The 26,065-nt window shown below is 44.5% G+C and overlaps 1 protein-coding gene across 1 annotated transcript in view; it reads right to left on the bottom strand.

The window, feature by feature from the left end:
- Positions 1-21,944: 21,944 nt before the first annotated feature.
- The window catches only part of gripap1 (GRIP1 associated protein 1), a 48,613-nt gene continuing 44,492 nt past the window's right edge, over positions 21,945-26,065 (bottom strand). Inside the window, 1 exon segment of the mRNA XM_077004080.1 lies at positions 21,945-24,533. Coding sequence (XP_076860195.1) covers positions 24,453-24,533 — 81 coding nt within the window. The 3' untranslated portion in view covers positions 21,945-24,452.

Here is a 26,065-nt window from a genome sequence, read left to right as displayed (position 1 = left end):
TTTCTCATCCTACCTTGCAGTCAGACTATAGTTCCTTAACTATAGGAGTAATTGTCTAGAAACACCATGATGTAAGGCAAGCAGAGCGCATCATGGACACATCACGTATTCGGTGAAGAGAGTGAGGGGGGGGACCTCTTACCACAGAAATACATCTTCTTCTCTGAAAAGAAGTGGTAATGGTGTGAACTGATGATGCTCCTTGGTGCATCGCCCACAGGCAGGAGGGGGAGTGTGGTGGTCCACCATCATGGTGACCCCTGCTCTGAATTATTCATGTAGACTCAAACTGAAGACAGCAGACTGACACTCATTCACTTACCAACCATACCAAGGGCACTCGACCAATTCATGTACACACACACACACACACACACACACACAACAACTGCACATACCATGAGATGCCCCTAAAATAGAAAGATTCAATTACAGTGGTATTTATAGCTGTTTACCCAAAGGCATTATGATACTTATGTATTATGTAAATTACTGCATTTACAGCAACTCTACCATACACAAGCATGCATGCACACACACATGTACATCGGTGCATCTATGCAGTGAATGGCTTGGTGTCTATTTTTAGCACTGGTGTATCAACAACATCTCCAACATCATCCATTTTTTTTCCTTCTTTGCCATTGAATTAATTCTCTCCGTCTACTCGCAAGTGTATAAAGCGTCTGCGAGATGGACCACCTGCTACAAGAGCTACCAAGAGCTGCTTCTGCAGTGAACCCGTTGATGCAGGAGGAAACATGGCAGTTTCATACAAGTTAGAATAAACAGGAGCCAGCAAGACATACTGGGGAGGAGGAGAGAGAGAAAAGTGAGTTAAACTAAGATGATGGCTGGATTGATGTCGGCATTCCACATGTCAGCGGCTATTGGAAGAGCGGTCAGCAAAAACTGAAGAGCGGTCAGTAAAAACTGAAGAGCGGGATTACCTGCAGGAGAAATCCTGATATCCATGTACAACAGCACTGGGGAGGAAACTGCAGCTACTGCTTATTTCACCTCTCATTTGCGTTAATAAATGAAAAGTGAGTGTGTGGTGAAACACGGGGTATCCACAATGAGCAGTTCTTAATTACCAGGAATGTGATGAATGAAATGTCGCATAAGGCGAACGAGATGTTGCATGATACGAGTTTGGAGGAGAAGGTAGCCCTGGAGGATCTTCTGGCCCAGGAGGTTCTTCTGCAGTCTGCATGAGCACATCAATAATTTACGGATTCTTGAAAAGATTTTTTGCTCGGAGAGGAGGAAATGGGCTCAAAACTAGAGGAGGCAGAGGAAAAAACGTCTAAGAGGAAAACTGAATAGAAGAATAAAAGACAAACTCGTGCATGCACCTAACTGTCCCTTCACTCCTCTTGATCACAGACCACAGCTTATCACACCTAACCTCCTAAACTCCAGGCTCGGTTATGCATCTTAAGCAGGGCTGCCAAGGTTAATTAAAAAACGTATTCTTTTACAGACTTCTTATAATCTATTACTATTTATGTATAACTTAATTCAAATCATTATTAAAGCAACAATCGGATTACTGTACATCATTTCTGCATCCGCTTTTATCCCATGAAGTGCCAAAGAGTTTGAGAACACTGGTTTGCCAGAACGACCCCCAATAAGCCCACAAGCTCCTGCATCTTCTCTGCACAGACTCAAGACAACAGCTCAGCAGACGTGTAAAAGTTGTCCATGTAAACACATTTACCTCAGCACTGCAGCATGGCTGCGGAAACTCCACCCTGCACGATGAATCCTTACATTCCTGTCAAAATATTCAGGCTCCGCCAATGAAAACTTTACAGGACTTTGAGATGTTCTTCATACTGACCCTGAACCTGCAGCCATTATACTGACATCTAGTGGTCTGGATGTTTCAGGTCATGTACTAAGTCTACTTTAAACTTGGCTGTGCATTTGGGGACCCGACCTATGGAGCACAATTATTCATCTCACATGAGCTGCATTATATATGTTTAAATAATAATCGCTTGCATAGTTTGCTATTTTTTTATGGTAAAAATAAATCAATCGCTTAAATTATTAATGTTGTATGAAACAAACACCTTAGCCACTGACAAAATCCAGTGAACAAATGTTCACAATCAGCATAACTATGACCATTCAGTTTAAGTGTGTGTGTTAATATAAACAAAGAATGAATCACACCAGAGATCTCAGAACCTTCCAGTCACATACTGCAATGAAGCAAAGAACCCAAATGCACCATGGGTAAGAACATATCACATGACACTTATTTTAAATATGCAGTATATGTTTGATGCTGATTCAGGGCCCACAACAGTCTATGGGAACTACTCAATTAGAGACATAAAAGGGCATAAGTGGTGCTTGTTAAGTTGTACCTGTAATCTAATTATTCTATTTATATAAGTGTAACCAAATAGTTACCTTTTGTATCCTGATTCAATAACACAATTCCGTGTTTTCTGCTATTACCTAACCCTTAAGTAATTTCTGTCAATTATTCTGTAACTACCTTAAAAATTATATGACAAGAATGCTTTATTTGCAATTGTGACAAATTAGTTTAACCATCAGCAACTTTAAGGGATTTACAGTGACGTAGGTCAGCACTCTGGGATTTACAGTGACGCAGGTCAGTACTCTGGGATTTACAGTGACGTAGGTCAGCACTCTGGAATTTACAGTGGTGTAGGTCAGCACTCTGGGATTTACAGTGGCGTAGGTCAGCACTCTGGGATTTACAGTGGCGTAGGTTAGCACTCTGGGATTTACAGTGGCGTAGGTTAGCACTCTGGGATTTACAGTGGTGTAGGTCCACACTCTGGGATTACAAGCACGAGGTCAATACTCTGATACTCTTGACACTTTGCTCTCCTGGGTCCATATTTCCGAACTAATAAGACAGGTCACCTGGTATCAGATCATAACTTACTATATATGGTTATATAGGTTGGGTTGGCCTGAGTCTGGGTGAGTGCAGAGGCTGATAATGATGCTGATGAAGATGATGATGATGATGCTAGCTGGTTCTGAGGCCACTAGGAGTTTGAGTTCTGATGATCTGTAGTCCTGATGATCCGCTGTGAAGCACCAGAACCACTTTTGCCATTCTTATGAGACCCATGAACACAAGTCTGAATTAAAGTATAATACCTAATAAGGGAAACCAGTAAAATGACTCATGTACATTCTCCATTAAAGCTTGCTCAAGCTTGGCTCGACTTGAAACTCCATGCTTAAAGTCTCATGGAAGACAAAGCTCCAGACTATTCTTCATCCTGGCTCCAAGATGGTGCAACAATCTTCCATTAGCTGCTAGGACTGCAGAGTCTATTGCTATTGTCAGGGCTGGCTCGGATGCCGTGCCGTCCACGTCCGCTAGGGGCACCCGAACCAGTCCTAGACTCCAGCAGCGCAATCAGCAATGATCTGTCTCACCTGTTGCCATGGCTTCATAAGGAAGCGTTTGGAGACAGATCATTGCTGATTCGTTTTGGTCTCATGCCGTCTCGTACTCAGCCTTCTCTCTCTTGTCTCGCTCCTAAGGTGTCTCGCCACCTTACTCTTGCTTTTTCTAGCCCTCTCTTGTCTCTATCTTTTACCTTTACTTATTCCTACCTCCTGCGCCACGTCTGGCCCATCTCAAGTTTTCCACCAACCTTATCTCTTCCTGTCAGTTACTCTTTTGTTTTTGGGAAGGGTTTTTGTTTTGTTGCGGCGTACGCCTCTGGCCAGCCACTTCCCCTGGGTTCCTTAGTTCGTTTTACGCGTTGACTTTTTCCGCGTTCTTTCAGTTACCTTTATTTTCCTACCGTGTCTTCACGGTTTTAGTATTGCATTTCTACGCGTTGAGTTTTCCGCGTCCTGGTGAGTTTCGTTTTACTTCTGAGTGTATGCGGAGTGGTATTCTGTTGTGTTTTCTGTTTGTTCGCGCGTGTCTATGTGATAAGCACTTCTCCCTATTTGTTCCTAACGGCATTTGGGTTCTATTCTCCCTTCGTTTTCTTACGCGTGTGTACCGGTCTGTACACCCCGCGTTACAGCTATTTTCAAGCGTAGACTGAAGACTCACCTGTTTGTTGAGTTCTTACCAGAACACTAACAGCTCAGCTGATACCACTTGCCATTGTTCTTAAATTGTATGTCTGTCTATGGTTATTTGTGCTTCTTGGCAAATGGTATCTTGACTTCTGGACCAACCATACTATTACCTAGGATGTATTCTGTGATCAGATGCAAAGCACTTTGTAAGTCGCTCTGAAAAAGAACATCTGCTAAATGCCATAAATGTAAATGTAAATAATACCAAATCATTTGAAATTCAAAAACCTGTCCAGACTAATCAAACCAAAAATAGCATCACCTCCATTACATGGGATCACACGACAAAGGGCGACTGCCTTAAAAAGAATCTGTTCCTCCAAACACCTGATGATTTATCTAAGTGGGACAAACTGGCTCATCACACATCATCCTCACCTACTTACTCAGGTTCCAAAACACACCCTCACAAGGCAGGAGCTATTTTTACAAACGTACATTACTTAAATAGAAAACAATGACAAAACTTTTACCCTGCCTCTGTCAACACACTGTCTAGTTATTTGGAAAAATCCCTTGATTTAAATATTGTTTTCATGTTTTCAGTATGTTATTTTCAGCTTGTGTCTTTATACGTAATAACTTCGGGCGATATTCCAACAATAACCTCACATGACATTCCAGACAAGCATGGTGATACCGTTCATAAGAAACATGAAAATCCCCTTCTGAACTACACCCCATTCTATCATGAACCAATTATATATTGTATATTTTAAGCACGACTTAAGCTAGATTTGAATAATTGCTCCTGCATTAGTTGCATGCACAGTGCCGTGAATTTTAGTTAGGACCAAGCTCAGCACTGGGTAATGTTTAATTGAAACACAGTCTTTGGGTGTGGATGATTTAAGGTGACATGTAAATAGCTACCCTGTAGCCCAGCTGGGCCTAACCCAACCCCAGACAAAGATCATATAGGATTAGAGCCTCCCCTACACCCTTGCAAGCCACTAGCCACAGAGAACCCACAGCATTAGCAAAACAAAACCATTCGCCAGCCGGGAGAACCTTGCCAAACAACTCTCGACCACCTGGAGCTCAATGATCCAGTGATTCAGTTCAGTTCACTGAACGTTTTGGACCGTCGAGATGGACTGAGCAGGTGTTCCAGACTAAAATAGAGGCTTCCACCACCATTGCATACAAATGCAACGGCAGTGAACGTGTCCACCTGAAACAAATAAATGCTTCCCTTGACCGACAGCCATTTGTGGGAAGTCATCATCCGAACCAATTAAAAGATATATCTATATGGTTCTAGTCTAGTTTTATATAGTGTTTGCGAACCTCGGACCATTTTCTATCATTCTTTTCTACCTTCATCACAAATAGCTTTTAAATGTGCCCATGTGACCTACAGGGTTATAAATGAAGGATACAAGAGCTTTGTGAAAACTGAATCATACTGCAATACCCAGAGCGTCGGGTGACGAGGAGGCAAACGCCAGCGCAGAGAGGAGCGGGTTTTATTAAACCCAAAATCAGGGTGGTTTAACTGGTCTGGGGTCATAGCAGGTAGGCAATCAGACATGGAACAAAAACCAACACAGACAGACATGACCAAACTTAATCTAAACAACAGAATCAGAGACAAAACCAGGGGAAACAATGTAAAGCAGACTCCAAACACAACAAGGAAGAGAGGGCAGAGGGAAGACAAACCACAGGGTTTAAATACAAGACTAAAGGAACCAAACAAGACACAGGTGGGGATGATAATCAGGGGGCAGGGTTAAAAATCAAAACAAGGAGAAGACAAATGAGGCGCTAAACAGAACACAACAAGAAGACTGACAGGTGGGGTGGAGCCAGATGTGACGCACACTCTCATTGGTCCACTTCTTTTTGAGGCTTTTCCAAACTAACCTTGAACCTAAAGGAAATTCTTCTTTGTACCATGTTAACAGTGTTGGCCTGTTAGTTCTGTACAATTAACTGGTACAGAAGACACAACTTAATAAAAACACAATCTATAAAGTGCATCGTTTAATATTCTAATTCTTGTTTTTCTGAACCTTGTTTTAACGACCTTCTTGTATGAATCTGCAGGCCTTCTGATTAAAGAGAGAGAGAGTGCTGATGTCATGATGATGTCATGATGATGTTGTGATGACATCGTGATGACGTTGTGATGATGTCACAATTCAGTCGGGGCCCCTGGGCTACCTGCAGCTCATGTACTTCTCTTCCTCACCATCATTACTGAAACATCCAAGATCAACACATTTGTACCACACCCCACCTCCATATGCAGGCATACATGTTTACATCTTTGTTACTTAATCCTACAACTTTATTAAACAGTTTTTTGATATTTTTATTCAATATACACTTGTACCCTTGTAATCCTGTGGTATGTCAGCAACTGCCTAGTTAGCCCCTCATCTGTCTTTCTTACTTGGCCAAATAGGTTTAAAATGTCTGAAGATAAGAATAAGTGAAGTGATATTAGGCATATTAAGTTAACTGTTCCATACACATTAAAGAGACCACCTGTGTGGCATTGCTTAAAACACCCTAATGGTGCAATGCAGTATAAATGAGACAGTTTAGATCCGTTTGCTAGCCAGTCTGACTCTCATTCCCAGGACAGCCACTTTATCAAAGTACTCATGATGTGACGGATTTACTCATCACAGCCTGCCGTCGCACGTCCAGATATGATCTTTATTCAGACCCTATTAATTAAAACAAGTATTTGGTTCCATGGTCCAAAGTGGACCAGGATTTAATTATAGCAACCGTCAGTGATGAGACCTTCCCTCCAAGCTTCTGTCTGAGATAAAAATGAAGGAATGAATTTCACTTCGCAGATTCTGGTGCCTCGGAAAATAGACACAAAACATTTGTTGTGAAATGTTTACACTGTGTGAGACACCAGGATTTAAATCATTAAGACTTTTATTCAATCAGATTTATTTTGGCAACAAGAGGGCATGAATGCATGGAAGTGAACTGAAGGACAAACGCGTGCACCATTTGCAATTTGACTCGTTCTCTGCTCGTGGCCGTGTTAACAGATGTCTCTATTCACTCCCTGTCTGCTTGATTATGGTACAAGACAACTATTTCATTTCCTCCATATGGCAACACAACTGTCTGACAAATGTATTCAGCCAATTAAGCCTGCAGTTCTGATGCGGTAGGCCTATGTGAGAATGAATTTAAAACTCATGGTTCACTCAAGAACGAACAAGGGCCAGCAACGCGACCGATTAGCACCTGGTTCGCATTAAAATGCTGACCCCATAGTTTTCACCCTCAATAAACAATGTTAGCGAGCATGAGAACATAGTCTACTTTGAATTTAGCAGCATAACCCTTCAAGAAAGGCAGCACGGGAGACTTTCTGACTTTTGAGGAGCAGCGGCAACTATGGTACAAAACCACTCGGGGGTTAATGTAACTCTGGGGATGAGCCGTCATAACACTTGGCACAAACCACCCCCTTTAACGGGGTTCAGGAGCTATGGAAGTGTGGCAGCATCTGACATGAAGAATTTAAAGGAGAAGGGAAATAAACTATATGGAAAGTCAGTTCAGATGTTCAGATAAGAAGCTGACTTCTCATTGAAAGGGCACGCGAAGCGACGGGACTCCGGTTTCCCGTTCCACCTCGATGCCAAAGCAAGAGAAAGCAGTTTAAAATGTACTTTCATTTCTACCACAAAAGCCACAAGTAGGTAATTAAAACACGCACCAAATAAGGGAGGGGGGTTTGGGGGTATAAACTGATAAGAGAAAGTTCTAGCTGCCTGCTCCCTTTTTGAATCAGCTGACAGAACCACTAGGTCACACATTGCGTTTTTTTTTTTTTACTATGCATAGCTTAGCGTCTAAACTTAGCATTTTATTATATGCTATTTGATCGCACCTTTCAATCAATCAGTTTGTGATTTTGTTTAATTGCTCATTATCATGTCTGTGTAAGTTCTTGATATTTTCCCAAGTCTGTCCGTGCTTACTTGTAATTTAACATTAACCGGCACACAAAACATTAATCAGATAAGTGGCAAATAAAAATGCCTTTAGAATTAATTTCTTTTACGAAGAATGGCCCCTCAAAAACCTTCTTGGGAATGAAGATGGCATCTCATCCGATATAATGTGTAGAAGATGGTAGTTGCGACCTGGCATAAATTAATCTTTTCCTAAAATGTAAATACATTAGGCTACTATACATTTTCTCTACGGGTTCAATAGACTACAATATTTATACCCTGCTTTACATTAACAAGGGAAAGAAGCACACTGCTGACAGAGGAGAAAAATGACTCAATTTCCCATACTCCCCCTCTCTTTTCCTTATTCTCAGCACCCCCCCCCCCCTTCAACAGGAAACCAAGTTCCTTCCACTTGCCTCATCAACTTGATTAGATTTCAATTAAGTCTCCCATCTCTCTCCTCTCTCGAAGGAACTAAGGCGAGCAGGAGGAAACCCTATTGAGATGGGAATGGCCAGGAGAGAGAGAGAGAGAGAGAGAGAGAGAGCACATTATTTATTCATGATGCCTTTGTAATGATTTCTATTACCAGACAGATTGCCTTCTGTTAATGGCCACTCTACTTTATCCCCCTCTCTATATTTCTCCCAAGTCGTTTTTACGCGCTAGGACGTAGCGCGGCGTCAGTGCTGAGACCAGCGAGGCGGGAAAAACGGGCAACTTGTGACCGTATCTGAATCTCCAGTGGCCCTCGTTGTCCTTAGAAGTGGGTGGTTTCATCGCCTGCTTTCATTGACGGAGATAAATAGTTCAACAAAGTCTCATGCATATTTAATCCTGAGTGGAACGGGAGCGGTCGTCTGACAGAATGACTCTTCCTTTGCAGGAGGGGTTAAACACTTGTTGGGTTGTAACAGGTCATAACTGTCATCAAGGCTAGTGAGATGTTCTAAATCAGGTATCACCAAATGGCGGACCGCGGTCCGGATCCGGACCCGAACGCCGTCCTGTCCGGACCCAATCACATTCCTGATTAACTGGATACGGACCCAAATGCCAAAAAATTTTTAACGGGAGACTATATTTTAAACCGCAGAATTTATTTTCAGACGAGTGTTACGTTCACCACCAATTTGAGTGTTACGTTGCCCCCCCCCCCCCCCCCCCCCCCCGCTCAACAACTTTCGTTCGCCACCCCCCCCCCCCCCCCCCCCCCCCCCGCTCAACAAATTTCGTACGCCCCACACCCCCCCACCCCCGCTCCGCTCCGCTCAACAACTTTCGTTCGGCGTCGCGGACCCGGACCTAAGGTCTGAGCTATCTGCCAAAAATGGACCGCAGAAAGATTTAATTGATTACCCCTGTTCTAAATGCATAGGGGAATCTGAAAATGTTTTTAAAACACGTAGTGATGTGTAAAGCTGTCGTTTCAATTGATTATTGGATCATACATATATTCTTTCGATTTCTATCGTGCAATAATCTCATACAGCTACATGTTTACTACACTGCAGCACTAAAATTTATAACAAAAATATCCGCAAAAACAGTAACTGTTAACTGACACATTTTGTTGTCCCTTGTGACATTTTCTTTTTTAATGCTACTACAATAAACGTATAATAGAGGACTAAAATCATCTCTTTGTATTAAGCAGATTCTTTCTCCGCGTGTAGAAGTGGCCCATGTGAAGAAAACCATTTAAGCATATGACCTTACCTGCATGGAACAAGCAGCAAACTTTGTGACAACGGTTTGCCATGTGCTTGGGTTATTTACATTGCTAAAATGTTCAAAATGAAAAGCAAAAAAAACATTATGGTATAGGAATGTCAGTAAAAAAAAAAAGAGGTCAGAGTCCTTTTGGGTGTTCCTTGAAAGGAATTGAATATTTCCTTTGCGGCCCTTTTGCCCCAGATAGACAGAGAGCAAGATTGCTTTTCACGCGAGGGGTTTTTGGAAACTGGGTTGAAAGGTGCACTGTGAAGTTTCGCCTGCTTCTGTAACTCTGCTGCTACAGCTTAGTAACATGAGAGGGAGATCTGGACGGGCTGTGATTTGTTTTGGAATAAGTCATGGACGTATCCATTATACGCCTTTCATTCACGTCTGTGTTAAATCCCAACAATACCCGTTTGCTCTCAAGTGACCTGCACTTCTGCGATTTTACGCACTGATGGACCATTCTGCCATTTTCCAACTTATCAACCTTTACACCGGAACTTTATGTGAAGCTGATCTTATCAGCACTTGCGCTATAGGTACCACACTGCTGTAAAGTGAATCACGCTGTAGTGTTGAGCACCTGCTCAGGTGAGCAGGATCTCTTTCAGACATCAATATCAGCTCCATTCAGTCGCACCTGTGCCGTGACCCTTCCGTCACACTGATCTGTGTATCTGTTTCGTCATCATGTCTGGCTCTGGCATGCAGACCTTTCTTAAACCTCATCTGGCCACTGGATAATGGATGAAGGTTCGGGTGAAGGACAACAGCCTAGCTGCAGGGCCATTTAATCCACCGCCAGTGCTGCTAAATCAGACAGGTTTACTGTTTATTTTGGCTGCGACATACGGCGGTGTCGTGTCGAGCTGACATGTAGAGCGGGTGGGAGAAAGTGAAGACGCGTAAGCAGAGCTTGTGGTTCCAAATGCACAACAGGGTTAGCAACGCTGGAGTCGTGCCTCACATGTTTACTGCAGTGCTTCAGGCCTGGACAACATCTGAGCATGGGAGCTGCATGAGGAGACTGGTCGGGTCAGGGCAGGCACAAAACACGACCTCTGTGTGACACAAGAATGGCTACAGGATCTTTATGGCTGCAAAGAAACAAAAAAGGTCAGTTTCCCAGATATGGACTGCGACTAGCCTGAATTTCAGTGCTTATGGTGAATCACCATTGGAAATTCTTTTAGCCTTGGCTTTATTTTAGTCTGGCCACCTCCTAGATTCCTTCTAAATTTATCTTCCCAGAACCTAACATCCCCACCCTTCGAGAGGACTTATGTTTCCAGTGGTTTTGCTAGACAGTGGCACTTGTGTATTGCAGATCTGGCTGAGTATACCAAAATAGCAAGAAGAACGAACGCTGGAGGCGAAAATGCAAGCACACAGACTCCCACACATGTTTGGGTTCAAGACATCATGCTATGTGACCTGTATCTGGGTGCATAATTATACTATGACTTTAAAAGGAAGTTTAGAGACTCGGTCACAATACAAAGGCCCTAACCCGAGTGGAAAGGGCACCTGTGCTCACGAGCAAACAAAGATGAATTCGCCGTTGTGCAAGGATGAGGGTTTTCCTGCTGGGAGGCCTCCCAGTTCAGGCTGAACCCCAGTGACAGCCCTGCCTTAGGGGGGTCTATATAGTTTGAGGTTTGTGTGATGGCCCAAACAGTCAAATAATTGTGGAACATGTAGGAGATGGTGCACTGAGAGCAAGAACTACACACCATGGCAGAAAACCCGGTCTTGGTTCACTTACGGCACACGCTTATGCACGGACACCTCCAGCCACACCAGATGGGGCTCAGGCGGGCTGACGCAGTACCGTCTCTGGCCTGGCTCACGGAGCAGGATGTGGGGGTTAGAGATAATAGACCTGCCATTCATCCAAGCTGGCGGAACAGTGCCTTTTGTTGTAGTTGCTTCAGACAGACTCAATGGAGAAGGAACAGTGTAAGCATGACATATTCACTGCTTCAGCATAAACGAACCTAGAGGCTCTGCTACTACACACCCACACCCACCGAAGACCGTCAGGCCTCTAACACAGCAAAGTCACCAGTGGGATGATCGGCAGCAAATACGCAAATATTACAGGGTCCAACAGGATCAATCGAAGAAACTTTTAGTATGAACGTTATTTTATAAACACCAATGTCCCAGGCGATAAGACAAACATGTGTATGCTAATTGAATATTAGCATACTAACGCCATGATCAGATAATGCGAATTCAGCAGGGGCCAGGGTATGATCATGGGAAGGGAGAAGCAGGCAGTGAAATGTGGCAGAATCTAAGAACAGTGGTGTGGCATATGGGCACATCATGCCCATATGCCACACAGCCAGCAAAAAGTTGGAGGTACAGATTTCCCCGTCAACGTTTAGATTTTTCCCGCCTACTCTAACAAATCCTATGACATGTTTGTTGCCATGACAATCTCTCAATTCTCCTCTCTAACATCTCATGAAGTCGTGTTAGGATGATGTAGTGTTGCCAATCTGCTGATCAAGATATGGCATAAATTGATGCGAGTATGATTAGCATATATGATGCCAATATCTGCTAGTAGCCAGTGTCTTATCTTAGATAATCTAATCTCTGAATTCACTGATTAATCATGTGTAATTCATAAACAGCCATTGTGCAGTCATGTATGTTGTTAACAACTGCCTCATCATAGTTGTTCCTGATGCTCCTGTCACATAATTAAAAACATTTGCATAGTCCTGTCTCATAATTCATGAAAAGGAGCTTTCATCCTAATCTGCCCTCCATGGACACAGAATGACCAGAGAGCATTAAGAGAGAGGAGGTCATCTCAGGGCAGGTGGGTTGATTTCTTTTCTCGCTTCCTTTTTTTAAAGTCCTGTAAACGGCTCTCGCCATGTCCTCCTGCGTTTGAAAGACATCTCCTCTATCACGATCATTCTTCTAACATTCATAGCATTTCTTCTCTGCTTCTGTTTCTTTCTCCTTCACGCATGCACGCACACGCACACACACACACACACACACACACACACACACACACACACACACACACACAGCTTTCTCCCTCTCCCTATCGAGTGCCTCAGTCTTGGTAACCATTCTGCAGCAGTGACACTCCAGTGTGCCCCATTGGTGGATTTCCTTACACTCAGACACTCAGAAGGAGAGGATCCATACGAGTGCCTCTACGGTGTCGTCCTCTGGCCCTGTACGAGAGGACATGGGAGACGTCTGTTCTGATGCAGGAGCCTGCTTCCGCCCACCTCTCAGATCCAACCACTGCAAATGACACTTGAAGAAGGTACAACAGCTGCCTTTTGGATTTGTCTACAATGCACTGCCTTCTCGATCAGATGTGTGAGAAACAGAATCATTTACAAACACTGGAATGCAAAGGTTTGTGCCCTAACATTTACATCTGTTAAAAATGACTCAACTAAAAAATACTTTTGAGAACTCTTCTTTTTTTCACCACCAGTTTTAAACACCAATTTAAGAATGAGACTTTTGTACTCTAGATTTTTCCATAGTGGCAAAATGTTTTGTTATAAGAGTAACAGATTTCACCTTTCTGTGTGCCCTGGAGTACATGAGCTCTGGAGTCCCTGGTCCTGTCACAGTTTACAATGCACTGGTTGTAAAAAACCACCATCCTCATCACCTCATCGTATGTAGTCAGATGCAGGTTGGTCATCCTGTTCTAGGAGGGCTTGCTTTTCATTTGCAGGCTCTTAAAATGGTCAAGTCCAATAACAATCCTCCCAACATTTAAAAGTACAGAACACTGAGCGCTTAGTGGGAAACATTTTAGGACAGATCTACAATTTCAGTCCATTGATTCTGGAGACCTTTGACAATGATAAACTACTCTGACACTCAGACTCTGCCCTGACTCTCAACAAGGACCAGGCCCACCCTGAGCCACCTCAGGGAGGGGCCTGGGGCCGGCCAAACCCAAGCAAGCCTGCGGCAGCCTGAGCTGGGGCCAAACTGGAGATCTACAGCCCAGCCCAGAGTTCTGGCGCACATGCAGGACAGTGGCCTAGACGACAGAAGATACCAGTCTAGGGGATACAGCTTTGCCCATGTAGTCTAATACTTTAATGGCACCTTGTGCCGAAACAGAGAGGGTCGGGATCTCTCTCTCTTTCTTTCTCTCTCTCTCTACCTCCCTCACTCCCCCATATCTCCCACACTGTTGGCTTAACTTCGCCTCTGCAAAGCTGAGGGAGGAAGTTATTTATAGTCAGTGGTAAAGAGGAAAAGAGAAACCGGTAAATTTTTTAACATCTGTGACCAGAGGCTCTGTTTCCCAGCCCACCCCTTCATCTCTCCTCCTCATCCTCAACTGGTGTCTCGTTTTCCTCTTCGTGATGACAGATACAAACGCCACACCACCCACAGCTAAAATACTACATCACAACTGGGAGGAGTGGAGCATCACCTTTTAGAGAGAATCCGGTTACATTTGTAAAAATCCATTTACATTTGTAAAAATGCTACTAGTTCTAGTACAATGTTATACCTGAAGTAAAATCCTGCACCAAAGAGATCAGGAGATGGAGGAATATTCTGATTTCTTCAGGTCGTTGTATAATGCTTTTTCCTCGTCTTGCACATCTACATGCCCTCCTCAAACTATAATTAATTGAGGGCACTGTCCTGCCCTCACAAATGTCAAACTGTATGTTGGACTGGAATCGGGTCACTAGAGGAACAGTACAGAATCACAATGCTGCATAATGAATGCAGTGTGTTGGGTAGGATTAAGGACACGTGACATCACCACACACACGTGCACTTTTAAACCCCATGGGGGGGGGGGGGGGGGGGGGGGGGGATGTGAACACATGTGGGTCCACACTGCATATGTCAGCAGTGAAACAGAATGAGCATCGGAGTGGCCATACAGAGTGAAGTTTGATGTGGAGATTCATATTTGCATCATGTGATAAGAGGCACAAAGAGTCATTTGGTGATGACAAGCTGACACCAGATGAGTTATTGCCCAATTTTCTCCATCTATTAGTTGACGTGGGTTGCTTATTTCATCTTTGATTATTCCATAGTCCCATGCTAGGCTCCCAGAACCCATCTCTGACTACAAGCACATCTAAAGAAATAATGGACTGTCTAAGTCTCTTGGTCATCTTTATACATGCATCTGAATCAGTTCCTAATGTAATGTGAACACAGTTTTGTGGCCATTTCTCCTGTTACCCATGGACTCTGTTGTCAAACACCCAAAGACAGAGCTCAGCTGCGGTAGTGTCCTGCAGGGCTTTTTCCAGAGACCTGTGTTCATCCATAACAATTCTGTTAATAATTCACATTAGAAAAAATGCTGCGTTACATAGCAAATGTATGTGATTTTTTTTTTGGATGCTGTTAGAGAATTCATAAACTGAAGGTAATCTTCCAAGTAAGTCATAAATGTGTTTCACAAACAGTTTGGTGGGTCTTCATAGCACTTTACAACAACCTTAAAATTTAGTTGAGAAAAAAAACATTTGTTTGCACACCTGTACACCCATGTACACCTGGTATGAAATATTTACCTCTGGAAATGGGAGGGAACACGGGGTGAGGGGGTTCAAGCAGTGAACGGTGCTCCTCACACCTGAGCTAATAGACAAGAGCTGAAACTTCAGGAACTGCTGAAACTTCAGGAACTGCTGTTGGCTAAGTGTCCACCCCTCCCCCACTTAAGGTGACACCTTTACTGGGATGATGAGTGATCCACACACACCAAATCATAACCAGACACACACATCTGTGGAAGCTCTGTGGACCACAGTCTATCAATCTTGTGGATTCGTGCAGATGTGTGCTGGTGCGGCCGATCCATATTTTATATATATATATATATATATATATATATATATATATATATATATATATATATATACTATATATAAGTAAAAGTGGTCAGGGACTAGCCGGCTTAACTTTGGGTGAATGCCAAATGAATGACTTTCCTTAAGTCAAGCTCAGCAATAAAAATAAAACAATCTGAACAGCAACCATCTGAGACTCTTATTTTATACAGTCCAATTATAGAGGTCTGAAAGTCCAGCCACAGACAATTCTGTGGTGTCTTTAATTAACAGCAGATTTGAGAGAGTGTTAAAGTGTCAGCTCAATTAACCTAACACAAGGCTTTGTCGATATCGTCTGCTAGCTCATCTTGCTAGAAACTTGCGCTCACCTTAGGACACATTGCCTTCCCGAGGGTGTGAAAAGTACAAGAAAAGCAATTAGCAACAAATTAGTGAAAAAGCCATGCTCACACGAAGGTCAATCATGCATTCACCAAGCCTCCTAATTAGGCAGGGTATGGAAGTACCCGTCTGGGTTTCTGGGGGGTGGGGGGTGAATCTGGTGACTATTTACTACTGCATATAGATATGTGGGGACTTGATAAATTATGCAATGAAGGTAGGACTGCCCTCAGTCGTACCTGACACAAAGCAGGTGTGACCAGTGACCACACACACAAACACAAAGCCAGCATCATAACAGCAAAGATCTGAGACCTGAATGTGCCTTCCTCATGTGTGACATCCAGCAAAAACACCTGGGTTCCCAGTATTGTCATGCTTTTTGGAATTAACATTCAACACCCTTCATCCCTTTCACCCTCATGTAACTCGTTTGGAATTTGGAACCTGTTCTGCTTCACTTTCTGGAATCGTCTTGTTGCTCTGCACGTGTGTGTGTGTGTGTGTGTGTGTGTGTGTGTGTGTGTGTGTGTGTGTATATCTCTGTATGCCGATGCCAGGACTAAGGTCATGTCATGGCGTCTCTTTCCTTTCCTCTTTCGTAAAGGCTTAAATTCAAGCCGTTCTGAAAGGCGGAAAGGACTGGATCAGTTTCCTCTGTCCGAAACCGAAGTAAAATGCTAGAAATATTTTAAGATCTTGATGACGCTGTGTCACTCTTATTGGGATTACTGAACGACTGAGACTAAAATAGAAAATAAAAAACCTTGACACCACCTTATGACTGCTGTCACTGTTTAGAGCTTTGCCCCACCTACATTTACAGCAGTTAGAGGACAATCACGTGCCCGTACCCAGACACTGCCTTGTACTGTACACCACAAAAGGGTTCAATCACTCTAACTACCTTTAATCACCCAGGAAACACAACCTCAGTCTGGATTTTTAAAAGATTCACAAAGAACACACAGACTGAATGAGTATGAAGGGTTCATGTGGCACAGTGACACCGTTTTTGCTGTTCATCTCAATGTTCCAGAAAATCCAACAATGACTGAGTTTAAAGTGCAGAATGTCAGTTTAATTGGGTGAACCATATAGGAATAGCTTCCAGAAACCATAAGTGTACAAAATTAACACAAGCTTTAATTAAATTGTCATGTTTAAGACTTGGTAGCAGCCAATGCCTGCAGCTCCACCACTTCTCCAGATGCTGGGGTGTTGCCATGGGGATGCTCCACCAGACCTGCAATGCAATTTCAGTCATATTTACAGCATCTGGCAGATGCACCTGTATAGAGTACACAGCACCCTCCCCACTACTACCATTACTACTACTACTACTACTACTACTACCACCTGTCTAGAGTACACAGCACCCTCCCCACTACTACTAATACTACTATTACTAATACTACTACTATTACTACTACTACCACCTGTCTAGAGTACACAGCACCCTCCCCACTACTACTAATACTACTATTACTACTACTACCACCTGTCTAGAGTACACAGCACCCTCCCCACTACTACTACCATTACTACTATTACTACTACTACTATTACTACTACCACCTGTCTAGAGTACACAGCACCCTCCCCACTACTACTAATACTACTATTACTAATACTACTACTATTACTACTACTACCACCTGTCTAGAGTACACAGCACCCTCCCCACTACTACTAATACTACTACTATTACTACTACTACCACCTGTCTAGAGTACACAGCACCCTCCCCACTACTACTAATACTACTATTACTACTACTACCACCTGTCTAGAGTACACAGCACCCTCCCCACTACTACTACCATTACTACTATTACTACTACTACTATTACTACTACCACCTGTCTAGAGTACACAGCACCCTCCCCACTACTACTAATACTACTATTACTAATACTACTACTATTACTACTACTACCACCTGTCTAGAGTACACAGCACCCTCCCCACTACTACTAATACTACTATTACTACTACTACCACCTGTCTAGAGTACACAGCACCCTCCCCACTACTACTAATACTACCATTACTAATACTACTACTATTACTACTACTACCACCTGTCTAGAGTACACAGCACCCTCCCCACTACTACCATTACTACTACTACTACTACTACTACCACCTGTCTAGAGTACACAGCACCCTCCCCACTACTACTAATACTACTATTACTAATACTACTACTATTACTACTACTACCACCTGTCTAGAGTACACAGCACCCTCCCCACTACTACTAATACTACTATTACTACTACTACCACCTGTCTAGAGTACACAGCACCCTCCCCACTACTACTACCATTACTACTATTACTACTACTACTATTACTACTACCACCTGTCTAGAGTACACAGCACCCTCCCCACTACTACTAATACTACTATTACTAATACTACTACTATTACTACTACTACCACCTGTCTAGAGTACACAGCACCCTCCCCACTACTACTAATACTACTATTACTACTACTACCACCTGTCTAGAGTACACAGCACCCTCCCCACTACTACTAATACTACCATTACTAATACTACTACTACTACCACCTGTCAAGTACACAGCACCCTCCCCACTACTACTAATACTACCATTACTAATACTACTACTATTACTACTACTACCACCTGTCTAGAGTACACAGCACCCTCCCCACTACTACTAATACTACCATTACTAATACTACTACTATTACCACCTGTCTAGAGTACACAGCACCCTGCCCACTACTACTAATACTACCATTACTAATACTACTACTACTACCACCTGTCAAGTACACAGCACCCTCCCCAATACTACTAATACTACCATTACTAATACTACTACTATTACTACTACTACCACCTGTCTAGAGTACACAGCACCCTGCCCATTACTACTAATACTACCATTACTAATACTACTACTACTACTACCACCTGTCTAGAGTACACAGCACCCTCCCCACTACTACTAATACAACCATTACTAATACTACTACTACTACTACCACCTGTCAAGTACACAGCACCCCCCCCCCACTACTACTAATACTACCATTACTAACACTACTACTATTACTACTACTACCACCTGTTTAGAGTACATAGCACCCTGCCCACTACTACTAATACTACCATTACTAATACTACTACTACTATTACTACTACTACCACCTGTCTAGAGTACACAGCACCCTCCCCACTACTACTAATACTACTACTATCATCAGCACCACCACCACTACTATTACACCTACCACTACTACAGCTACTACCACCACCACTACTACCATTACACCTACCACTACTACAGCTACTACCACCACCACAACTACTACCACTACTACTATTACACCTACCACTACTACAGCTACTACCACCACCACTACTACTACCACTACTACTATTACACCTACCACTACTACAGCTACTACCACCACCACTACTACTACCACTACTACTATTACACCTACCACTACTACTACCACTACTACTATTACACCTACCACTACTACAGCTACTACTACCACTACTACTACCACTACTACTATTACACCTACCACTACTACAGCTACTACCACCACCACTACTACTACCACTACTACTACCACTACTACTATTACACCTACCACTACTACAGCTACTACCACCACGACTACTACTACACCTACCACTACTACAGCTACTACCACCACCACTACTACTACCACTACTACTATTACACCTACCACTACTACAGCTACTACCACCACCACTACTACTACCACCATCACTACTACCACCACCACCACTACTACTACAACTACACCACCATCCCCACCAGTACTACTGCTGCTACTACTACCACCACCACTACTACCACCACTACTACTACAACAACAAAGAGCAAGCTCCCTGGAACTCATAAACCCATCACCTCAGAGCTGCCTGTCACCACCATCTGATCTACCTGGTGAAATGAATTCTGTGATTCTGTCCAATTCTACTTCAACTTCTGGAATGTAAGTGAAATGCTCACTGGGGACCAGCTATGTTGACTAAGAAACATTCTGCATTATTGGCTCTAAAAAAACCTGGTGCAGAATTGCTTCAGGTTCAGAGCTGGGAGTGCAGTCCAGAGACAAACGCACGGTCACCTCACTTAAAGACGCACTGTGCCAAAACAAAATACCCCAGAGAAGCAATACATGTCATTAGCTGTTGACAAATCAATAGTTGTAAAAGAGCAAATGCTGACCATTCACATTAGTCCATCACATTTTTCACGCTACCAATGAGTGAGAGAGAGAGAGAGAGAGAGAGAGAGAGATACACCATAGAGAGAGATACACCATAACTACTGGAGTTCACCACTGGTATCCATGATTGTCAGCATATTGATAAACTTTATGCCAAGAATTGACTTGAATTATTGATTTCTATGAGCGGTTTCTATCTATTTTTATCTAGCAGTTATGAAAGAACGAACAAAGATCAGTCCTTAAGGAATTTCATTCAAGAGGCTGCAGACGCATCTGCAGTTCACAGAGGACAAACTATACAGGTTGTGCCTGTTCTGTTGGGTATTAACTGAGCTCAGGAAAAAAAAGGCAGAACACCGCAGATAGAAACAGTATAAATAAACTGGATGTAATTTCATAGCCTCCTACATTAGATGACTGAGCCTAGTCTGTAAAATGTAGCCCTGCCTGAACAATGCACAACACAGCACTGTGCCGAATGTGTCCCCCCCATGTCAGTGCGTGTCCTGATCCGGCACTCTTCAGCCTACGTTACTGCCACCCCAAACAAATAGAACAAAACGAGATCCAGCTTAGTGTAGGAGGGTTTTCCGTTTATACCAGGATCCTGGGGGTGAAGAGCTGCAGGTTATATTTACTGAAAGAATGACACAAAAATCAATAAAGTGAATTTCAGTTTCAATAATTCAGTATTGGTCATTCAGTATCAGTAATTCATTTTCAATTTCCCTGACAGAACCAACAGTTTGCTGAGTGCTGCAAATTCAAGCCTGTTTAAGGAGGTGTATTTGTCCGTGTTCTGGTCTTGTCCAATGAAATGTTTGGTTAGAGTACTTCTCTCGAAACAGGAATGTGTCCGGTCACTGAAGTAGTTGGGCAGCTTCATCCTTTTACCCCGTGGTGGAGTCACCCTTGCAGGCCTTTCCCATGTCCTGTGGCAGACTGGAACTTGGGACAGGGGAGCATTTGACTAAGAGGAATCCCACTTAGCCAGACAGTTAACGCCAAACGGCATGCCCAACAGGATAGAAGAGTCATTAGTATTAGCCAGACAGCTAACGCCAAACGGCATGCCCAACAGGATAGAAGAGTCATTAGCATTAGCCAGACAGCTAACGCCAAACGGCATGCCCAACAGGATAGAAGAGAGTCATTAGCATTAGCCAGTGCTTCCTTTGAGAAATCCCGGAGACATCCTGCCTCTCGAAATACCCCCCTGGGTCCACTCAAGAATGACAAATTCAGAGATGACAGCAGGGCTAAAAAAATAAAAAAAATAAAAGGGGGGGGGGGGGGGGGGCAAATTAAATGTCTGCTCAATGATTTGTGCAATTTGTTTACATGGTTGCGCAATAACTGCTAATGCTTTAGTTAAATGAAGAACCCACAGGCTAGAATAGGATGTAAGGAGGTGTGTGGGCCTACGGGAGTTACACTGTGAACACCCATAATTTCACTGCTTTTGTAACACGCCAGTGCCACGAGAACCACCCGGGGGATCCATCAAGGTCCTGCTGCAACGGGGCTGTTGTGGGTATACAACGCCGTTCAACGTGGCCAGGCCTCACACCTCTCCCTACCCAAAGCAGACTCGTCTCACACACACCAGCACCGCTTGAGGCAGACTTCTCACACTCGCAACACGTGGCGTGAAGGAAACGCATCCACAAATTTAAACAGAGCCACCAAACAAGGTTCCAAACATTCTTTATTAATGTTGCAAGAATCCAAGGATGTCTTCACCGAACGGGACATTTGACAAACACAGATTGAGAAATAAGTAGGCGGAGTCTAAGGGCACATTCTGAGTAAGCTTGAGGTTACTAGCCAATCACGTTCTGAGTAAGCTTGAGATTACAAGCCAAACACGACGGTCCCTGCTCAGGTTCACTGATTATGGCAGATGTTTAGCAACATTCTTTAAAAGTAAAAGGGCAAAGGATGATGGGAGAATTCCTTTAACATATCAAATAATCCCATTTGATATGTATATGGTGATGGTCTTTACCACAGAGATGAGCAGTTCATTTCATCATTCACCATTATACAGTATAAATAACCTTCCTACTCAGGATCAGGATGGCTTCAGCAGGATTTCCTGTTAGTGTTCAAGCAAGGAATTTACAATATGCACTATAGAACATGCAAATGATTATGAATAAGTAGCATCAAATCATAAGACTGATCGCAAACATTCAAAACCAGGCATGAAAGTGTTTTTTGTTGTTTATGTTTTGTAAAAAAGCACCCAACAAAAACAGATTAGTGACTGCCCACATCTTACTAACATCACAAAGCCAACTGTATAAATAAATATGTCCCAGTGCCCCAGTGCCCTACCCCATCCCTCCCACGCCATCACATAATCAAAATATTTCAGTGGTTCACTGAATCTTTCAATATCAAACACTGAACAAGTCCTGCGGGAAGCTTCACCGCCCCACAGGTTTTTGGTCATGACTTGACTCATTAAAAACTGGACACATACTTCAGGGGGGATGAAAATAATGTCAGTGCAGCCATACAGGAATGGCCAATGGACAGATACACAGGAAACATCTGCCAGGTTCTTGGGTCTGCATTATTTGAAAAGGCTGAGTCAAACCGTAGTATCCCAAAACCTCTAGAATTACAGTTCTGACTGCTCACTACTGAACAGGCGTGTGTGAAATGTCATCGCCACTTTTCCTTACCATCTACAGTACACCTACGTTACAATTGAGGAAATCATGTTCCAAGGGGAATGGACGTCAGAGGCAAGGTTCAGCTCCCTGAGGGCGGGAGGCTAAGGCAGGAGGCAGGGAACGAAGAACTCACTCTCTGGGAGTGGGGAGAGAGGGAGGAAGAGAGAGAGAGATAGAGAGAGAGAGAGAGGGGGGAGGGCAAGAGAGAGATAGACAGATAGATAGAGAGGGGGGGGGGGGGGGGGCTGCTTAATGAGGGACACCCTGGAGCCGTGGGGACCACTCTGATTCCCAGCAACGCTCCAAGTGGACGTGTGAGGCTCTCGCCCAATTACCGGCCGCAATTACGGGTGTCCGCATGGCGCCAAGACCCACTAATATCATTCAGCTACATTTGTTGACATAATGAAGGGCGCCAAAGAGACGTGACTTAAACGAGCTCTGCTTCTGCCTGAAGTGCTGTGGATCTCCTCATACAAGCTGACATTCAGACTCCTCCTCCTACAAGCTGACTTTGACTCCTCCTACAAGCTGACATTCAGACTCCTCCTCCTACAAGCTGACTTTGACTCCTCCTACAAGCTGACATTCAGACTCCTCCTCCTACAAGCTGACTTTGACTCCTCCTCCTACAAGCTGACATTCAGACTCCTCCTCCTACAAGCTGACTTTGACTCCTCCTCCTACAAGCTGACATTCAGACTCCTCCTCCTACAAGCTGACTTTGACTCCTCCTCCTACAAGCTGACATTCAGACTCCTCCTCCTACAAGCTGACTTTGACTCCTCCTCCTACAAGCTGACATTCAGACTCCTCCTCCTACAAGCTGACTTTGACTCCTCCTCCTACAAGCTGACATTCAGACTCCTCCTCCTACAAGCTGACTTTGACTCCTCCTACAAGCTGACATTAAAAGACTCCTCTTACCAGCAAACTATAGAACAGGAACCAATAAATGACTTAGTTTGACTTTGTTTTCCATGTTTAGATTTGCACAATTCAACAAAGAAACATAAAATACATAAAAATTTAAACATATTTAGATATAGATATATAGAGAGACATGAAAGAGAAAACGGTTGTTGTGATGAAGACGTACAGGTCAAGAGCAGGAATGGTAGCAGTCAGCTAATGGACAGCAGCTCCAGGCCGTGAGCTACGGGGGTGGGCTTGTGAAACACCAGCAGGACCTGGCAGTGGGTGGAGTCCACACCATGTCTCCACCCAAACAGCTCAAGGACAGGTAGTAAGTAGCACATGGCAGCTAGCAAGTGTTCGTCCAAGCTCTTGGTAGCATTGGCGACAAAAACAGACACAAAGTTTTACAGTGTAAGTGTAGAGGGCCGTTGATTGGAGGATTCTTTGCTCCGCCTCCTCCTGCAGGTGTGTGTGGGTGTGTGTGTGTCGGTCATCCAGCCTGTGTGTTGAGTGGGTGTGACATTCCGTCTGTGGCCGTGAAAAGGTAAGCTAGCGAGAGACGAGTCTGACGTAGAAGCCAGGCGTGGTGGGCGGTCTTAACCTGACGCCTTGGCGATGGGGGCGGGGCCAGAATCTTTGCTCAAGCGCACAATCTCCTGAGATAATAACTCCAGATCCTGCAGGGGACACAGAGAGAGGAGGCATATGAGTGGAGAAGCACAGGAAGACCGTGATGTGTGTGTGTGTGTGTGTGTCAAGGCCTGAGCTCACACACACACACACCATTTAAACTCCAAAGCAGACAGCCCGACTGAGATTGGAGATGAGACAAGAAAGTGACAAAACGCACGCGCGGACACACACACACACACACACACACACACACACACACACACACACCACACACACACACACACACACACACGAATGAAATGGAATATCTGAAATATCTCCTTCCTTCTTCCCCTCAGTCTCTCTCTCTCGTTCCCAGTCACAGTCACACAGCTCCAACTAGCATGTGCTCACTTTATATCCATCAGGTACTAAGTGGGCTGTTTGTCTGTGGGCAGCCAGGCAGCTCCAATAAGCACGAGACCAGAACTGCTGGGCCGAGCCAGTGAAGTGCGAGTGGCAAGAGGTGAGGTACTGGGGAGAGGGGAGTAGGGCGAGGGGAGAGAGGAGAGGGGAGTGGGGAGAGGGGAGTAGGGCGAGGGGAGAGAGGAGAGGGGAGTGGGGAGAGGGGAGTAGGGCGAGGGGAGAGAGGAGAGGGGGTGGGGAGAGGGGAGTAGGGCGAGGGGAGAGAGGAGAGGGGAGTGGGGAGAGGGGAGTAGGGCGAGGGGAGAGAGGAGAGGGGAGTGGGGAGAGGGGAGTAGGGCGAGGGGAGAGAGGAGAGGGGAGTGGGGAGAGGGGAGTAGGGCGAGGGGAGAGAGGAGAGGGGAGTAGGGCGAGGGGAGAGAGGAGAGGGGGAAGGGGCACAGAGGGCGGGGAGAGTGCTGAGCAGGTGGTGGCCATTTTTCTCTGGCTTTGCAGTATAGAGTCACTCTGCTCTGAAGCCCTCTGGCCAGGACGCGCGGAGTGAGGAGGTAAAGAGGTGGGGAGGGAGGGGCCGGAGGCGGAGGCCGCGGGTGAGGAGGCGTAGCGGCCGTGACGATCTGGGGCGGCTCTTTAAAAGAGGCTGTGGCACCTCAGCAGCAGCAGACGCCTGGCAGGCTGTGTCCCGGGGCGCCAAGCTCCAGGTGGAAGCCACACACGCAGGCAAAGACGAAACAACGACCTCCTCCCGCTCCACCCAGATGGGCCCAGGTGGAGCCGCGCACACTGTGGGACAACCACCCCGTTATCTCTGAGGTGTGCACATCAGCACCCGCACAACCACCTCCACCATCTTTTCCTGGGGTCTACAGCCTCCTGCCAAGGGTAAAGCAGGAGGCTGTACACACACACACACACACACACACACACACACACACACACACACACACACACACACACACACACACGCGTGTAACTGAGGCATGAATTTCGACCCTCCATTAGTGGGTGCAAATGACATAAAAAGAGCTCCTGACTCATTACATGTTTGCTTTTGCTTCTTTCTAATCAATTCTAACGTGCCAGCAACACTGCGAATGCAGCGAATCCAGCGCTCGTGTGCTGCAGGTGGAGCTGCGGCTCTTGAAACGAGGAGGCTGGTGGGAGAGGTTCATTG

This window comes from Brachyhypopomus gauderio, chromosome 4, assembly GCF_052324685.1.
Source record: "Brachyhypopomus gauderio isolate BG-103 chromosome 4, BGAUD_0.2, whole genome shotgun sequence".
In the NCBI taxonomy this organism is placed as follows: Eukaryota; Metazoa; Chordata; class Actinopteri; order Gymnotiformes; family Hypopomidae; genus Brachyhypopomus; species Brachyhypopomus gauderio.
Note: the sequence above shows the minus strand (reverse complement) of the source record. Positions and strands in the feature narration are given on the sequence as shown.